The sequence below is a fragment of the Musca domestica genome, unplaced genomic scaffold (genome assembly GCF_030504385.1).
Source record: "Musca domestica strain aabys unplaced genomic scaffold, Musca_domestica.polishedcontigs.V.1.1 29, whole genome shotgun sequence".
NCBI classification, from domain to species: domain Eukaryota; kingdom Metazoa; phylum Arthropoda; class Insecta; order Diptera; family Muscidae; genus Musca; species Musca domestica.
Window position 1 is genome coordinate 6,458,563 of NW_026712296.1, and position 6,504 is coordinate 6,465,066.

The window sequence follows — 6,504 nt, forward strand, 5'->3', positions numbered from 1 at the left end:
AAGCAGTTCGGGTGAATGATGTCGCTAAAATTATCAAAAAAGGGAGATACCGTTATATGGAGGCTCTACGAGAACGCGGACCAACATAGCTCATATGCGATATTAATCTGCCTAATACACATGTGTGCAAAATCTTAGCCTTCTATCTTAATTCTTTCGAATGATAGCGTGATTACAAAAGACAGACAGGCCGACAGACGGACATCGCTAATTCGTCTTAGATACATATACTTTATAGGGTCTATTATGAATATTTCGAGGAGTTACAAACGGAATGTCAAAGCTACAATAATGAAGGATATAAAGCGAAAAATCCAGTACCTCCCGCTCATCCAAGTAACAGTACCTTGTACAGTTTTGACTGCAACAAAAATTAAGTCTCATTGAAATTTTTCGAGAAGTAAATCTACTTACATTTAATACTTAGAAAATGGGCAGCATTTCCAAAATACTGAATATCAGGAGATACCGATACCAAAACCCGAACCATTTTCAATACCAAATATCCTAGGAGTAATGTCTATGCCTAAGCAAAACACTAAAAGTTCGACCTCCAAAGTGTTTTTCTACAGAAGACATGCATGACAAAATCAACATGGAGTTTTACGCTGATCGCGAATATATGTATATACATTATTGTGTATCCGACGAATATTTTGAGAAAAAAGAGGTGTTGCAAAACTATATATGCTATCAACTGATTTTCCAAACGATTTTTTCTTGCATTTTAAGGCCAACAAAAAATAAAAGATATAATACAAGTTTTCCTGTCCAATTTCAAAGCTCAGCAGAAATGTTTCATATGCCATTCACCATAAATTCCGCCTATTGTTCTATGCAATTTTTTCATCAAACGCAATGGTCACTATAATTACGAGAATTTTTTTTTCCAAGGGGCAAAGCAATGCTCAAAGAATTGCAGATGAATAAATACCAGCCAGTTCACAATAACAAACTATAGCAACCGAATATATATGGGGATAGGAGCAACGACAAATAAACAAACTAATAAATAGAACACATACTGTTAGTCAGAATTTTTGCTTTGGATTATTGGTACATGGATCATGAGAATTTTAAAATAAAGTGAATGACAGGGCACAAAACAAGAACATAGAACCAGATTGAAATTTCCCATAATCCAGAAATTTTAATAAAACAAAAAGATGTGTTCGGTGTCATTTGAAATGGGAGATAAGAACAAAAGTATAATAATTGGGTTTTTGTTATAAATCATGTGTATAGTGATTATGAAACCAAAAATTACTTTGAAATTGAAAATTGTGGAATGTCTATAACAAAAACACAAGTAAGGTCTTCGATAGCAAAAGGTTCCAATGTAAATGACGGTAATAATGAACGAAGTACTCTGGATTCGCCAGTGGCCAATATGGCCAGAAATAAGCCGAATACAAAAACGCAAACGGTAGCGTTGGATGGAATTATTTTACAAACCGAAAACTTGCCAAAGAAATTACACAAACAAAAGTCGAAAATAGTGTCGACTGCAGTAGGAAATGTCTCAGAGAAACAAACACAAAAACGCACAAACTCCACCATGGCTACCATAGCAGCCATAGCTTCGGTTCCAATATTAGCCGGCCATGTCCCAACAACTGTCATATCGAATATTAGCAATAATAAAAATGTACTACCTCAAAACACTGCAACAATAACGACCACAACAAATTTGCTGAAAATAGAACCCTTTGTTCCTAGTCTAAATACCACACGTCCTTCTTACAATAACAACAATACTAATAAGATTATTAGGCGTTCTTATAGTACTTTATCTACAACAGCCCTCAAGAAACGGCTGAATACGAATTTAGCCATTAACTTGGGAGTAGCTGCAAATCACAATGGCACTAATGTTGGTGGTGCTGTGAAATCGACTCCTGCCTCCAATTCACCTTTACCGAAAATGTTAAAGACAAAAGCCGCCCAACATTTACCCCAAAATGTGCGCAGAAGACCACCAGTTCGTGGAAATATAAATCGTCAAAGATCTAAATCAACATCCTCTTCGAATTCGGCATCCAATCGCCCCAATACATCATTGGCTATGGTAACAGCAACAACACCCAGCATGGGTACACCCACCTGCGCCACGCCAAACAGTGCGATTGTCATACCACAGCCGAATGGCATTTGCCGCATACAACGTAATCCCAAAGACCAGGAAAAGCTGCCGGATCGCATTAATTATGATAAACGGGGACTAACCGCAATTCCCATATTTGAAAATGAGCCAAATTTACGTTTGTTGTCGCTGCAGCATAATCTCATCAATACATTTCACATACCCAAGGAGGAAGTTAAATTGTTCACAGAAGCGAAGGAAAACCAACAGCAGCAGCAGCAATTGAATACCCACTTTCCAATAAGCCATAATAAATTTAGTTTTCCTCCAAATTCACCTAATCATGAGCAGCAGGCCAATGCTTCACATAGCCGGCCATATGCACCGCCTTCATCTCCTTTGACCGTAAGCAATTTAAGTAACGCTCATGGGGGTGGCACTGCAATCTCCTATACGCCGCTGCCAAGAAATGCATTACTGCAACGCTCCATAAATTTGAATCAATTACATTTACAACAGCCAGCTTCCAACCAGCAGTTATCTTGCGACACCGCCATGCGTTTTTCCATGCGCAAGTCAAAAAGTTTTGTCAACAATTTCCAATTGCAATATCAACTTAACAAGCGCGGCCTTAAACCTCAACGCTCAAATCTTCTTAAAAGACTGGAAAATTCCGGAAATTTAATGAGCATTGATTCCACGTCTTCGGCCATTAGTACTATGACAGTGACTACAACGGCCACCACTGACAGCTCATATCCAACAAATTCGGATGGCATCACTCACGACGCCGGAGAGCGAAGTGTGGAAATCACAGGCACCGAGTTGGAGATCAAAAATAAACAATTGCTCATTAGTTACGGCAATATTTTTAAAAATTTAGTTTTTCTCGATTTGTATGACAATCAAATTGAGCGTATCTCCAATTTGGATGGCCTCGGTTCCCTGAGTGTTTTGCTTTTGGGCAAAAATCGCATATCAGACATTTCCGGTTTGAGTTCCTTGAAATCGACGCTGAGAGTTTTAGATTTGCATGGCAATAAAATCTGTTCCATTGCCAATAAAATCAACTGCCTCAAGGAACTCAAGTCGCTGAATTTAGCCGGTAACCAAATACGTCAAATCAATCATAACGACTTTTTGGGTCTGGCCAATCTCAAGGAGCTGAATTTGAAACGTAACAAATTGAAACGTGTTAATGGCTTTCAACATCTTTGTTCACTGGAACGTCTGTGGCTGTGCCACAACGACCTGCACAAGGTCGACGATATGGCAAGCATAGCACAGGCTTTTAATATTATCGAAATAACCATAGAAAATAACCCCGTATCACTGGCCGGAGATTGTGTATCGTTTTTGGTCAGTCATTTGCCAAAACTGCAGAGCCTAAGTCAAATGCCTATAACGGAACAGGTACGCCAGGCCGCCATGACCTGGCGCAGTAATAAAGAACTATCCCAGCAGAGCAATCAACAGGGCAATAAGGAAGCTTTCAATTTGATAAGGCGTGAAGAAATCATCTCCAATGCCCGCACCAACTGGGAATTGCTCAGATCGCAGCAGTTTTTGCAAACTTCCCATGTGACCGCCAATAATGTCACACCCGCTGGCAACAAATTAAAAGGTCCCAAACGCAACAACATGGAATTGGAAAAGATCAATGAAACCAATGAGCAGAGTTATGAAGAATTTCTAAAACTACCACCCATAGAGGCAGCCGTGACCAGCGAGGACAAACAACAGACACGAGAAGAACATAATTCATCCACAGCCTCAAGCTTGGGACCCAATGTCAACTCTTCCTCCAGTTGCTATACATCAGCCGATGAACAGGATGCCGAAGAAGATTTGAGAGATAAGACGTCAACTCAAAATTCTCCAATGACAACAGTATCATCGACAAATGCACCAGAAGATCAATTGAAAACTGACCAAACGGCCAGCTCGTGCACTCCCACTCTGACAATAGAATTTCCCTTAGACTCCTCAAATGACAGCAGAATGTCACAGCATCAAAGCCCAAATTCAAATCAAACATCCCTAATAAATGCAAATCTATCGGCATCCTCATCAAACACCTCAACGGCATTGATGACCACTACACCGCCATTGCCCAAGACAACAACATCCACGACTGGAGCAATAACGGCTGGTGCGAGCAAACGCTATGTACCCAGCTCCTTAATGAGATCCCAGACAATTGTGGGTACAGGTGGATTCAATGGAGGATATGCGATTAAAGCAAATGTCAATACGAACAGCAACAACAACCACAGCAACAGCAAAATCTCAGTCAACACCACCACAACAGTGACCGCCAATAACATCAACATTTTACGCTATCACTCGGCTAAACTGAATCCGGCTAGTTCAGCCGCCCAGCAACAGGCGGCAGCAGCAACAACGGCAACGACAACATGTGCGCCTCAGCACTATGCAACACCACCACACCACATAATACCATCAACATCCGTACATGACGATAGTCCAGCGAGCTGCAACAACTCAACAGCAACAACAACAACGGTCAATGCCAATAAGCTAAGCACCATGAGTATAGGGAACACAAGCGTACCAGCAACAATATCCTCTGCATGCACAAATCCAAATGCCACTGGACCTGCTGCGACATCATCGAAACTCACTGCCATTGAACGTGAACGTGAGCAAGGCGGTGACTATTTGATTGAGATTTGTGGTCGTTATCTCAACATTTATGGCCAAGGCGCCTTACGTTTTATCGACAAACAATGGAATCCCACAAAAGCCAATGATGTTCATACCTTAAATTTCAGCTACATCAATTTCAATAACATCACCGCCATATTGTCACGCATCAAGATACGTTTTCCGCATGCCGAACATTTTGTGTTCCGTGAAACGAACATCCACTGTCTGGGCCAATTAAATGCGCTGGCCGAATTGCAGGGTCTTACCTCGCTCTATATCGACCCGGAGGGCAACCCGCTGACCAATAAAGAATTCTGGCGCCAATATGCCATTTATCGCCTATCCCATTGGGGCCTCAAAACGCTAAATGGTCTTGAAGTAACAGCGGAAGATGTCGACCAGGCCAACAGCATTTATGTTGGTCTTTCCGATTTAATACTCTGGTCGATGCCAGATGCAATGCTGCATCCTTTGTTGGCACGTTTGCGTTTGGATGAATCCTGTTCGGCTAGTAAAATGCTGCCCAAACAGTGGCTACTGAAGCCGGATAACCGGTCTCTGCGTTTAGTTGTGGGCAAGGAGGCGCTACAATGGAAAAAGTCACATCATTCGAATCACCACCTGCAGCAGCATCAACAACAAAACCACCTGCACCAGCAAGAGCCACACACGCTGCCCACGCCGCAGCAGGTCAGACAATTACAATTGCAGTTTCTTCAGGCAACAACAGCCAGTGATTTCAATCAACACTCATTATTAATGCCATCATTATCATCGTCGCTGTCATCGCTATCACCCTGGTTTACACAATCCACTACCTCATTATCCGGCTCATTATCTTCCCCAGCTAACTCGGGTCCATCCTTATCATCGGCGTCACACTTGGCAGCGCTAACACAACGAGAACGTGGCAAAATCCATTTCACCATAATAATGGAAAATACCTGCCATGCCGTGGAGAAACTACACCGACTGGAACAGTTATGGCCGATGATTCTATTGAATATTGTACGCAACACCTTATTAGACTATGCACAATTGGACGTGTATATTCGTGATTTGATGACCGAAATAATGAAGTGAATGCATTTAAGAAGAATTTTAAGTTTAAATTGCATCCAAGCTGAAATTGTATGTATTTACATACATTTACATTAAAATTTCAAACTGATTAGGTAAAAATGTAATAAATTATTTGTTGTGCCAGTGCAAAATGAATAGTAAATATAAAAAATGAATATTTCAAAACAGGTGGTTGAGTTTGCTAGAACTTTCAACATTTTCAAGAGAAATTTCTTTCAGCAAAATCAAGCAACTCTTATTAAAACAGCCTTGTCTGTTAAATATCCACTAAAATTTGGATACACATAAACATGTCCTATTTAGACATTATTCACAATCAAGAGTGGACAGAAATACCCAGAATTAAAAATAAACTTTAGTAGTGAGGTATGATTTATGCATGGCAGAATTATACAAGGTAATAGGTGTGTCTGGTTACTTTTCCAGCAGGAATTGTCCAGCAACTTCTTTCTGAGAGAGTAAGGTAGTTTTATTCTCTTTTGCAAGGAAAATGCGAAAAGTAAACAGACGCTATTCCTGCAGAAGCTTGCAACTAATCAGCTGATTTGTCAAAACAAACCAATTTGTCCCCCATAAGGAGAATTAAAACAAAGGAACCAATACTAATTTTACAAGTTTTTTAAATAAAAATGTTGGAAATAGTCTTTTATTTTCTTATTACATATTAA

At 40.4% G+C, this 6,504-nt stretch overlaps 1 protein-coding gene across 1 annotated transcript; it reads left to right on the forward strand.

Annotated features, from left to right (window-relative positions):
• The first annotated feature begins 798 nt into the window (after nucleotides 1-798).
• On the forward strand, nucleotides 799-6,504 carry LOC101887674 (uncharacterized). Its single transcript, XM_020036328.2, has one exon. It carries the CDS (start codon nucleotides 1,289-1,291, stop codon nucleotides 5,834-5,836), a length of 4,548 nt encoding a protein of 1,515 aa, XP_019891887.1. The 5' UTR covers nucleotides 799-1,288; the 3' UTR covers nucleotides 5,837-6,504.

Excerpts from the sequence above, each read along its gene's own strand:
- LOC101887674 (XM_020036328.2), top strand. The coding sequence starts at position 1,289 with ATGTCTATAACAAAAACACAAGTAAGGTCTTCGATAGCAAAAGGTTCC.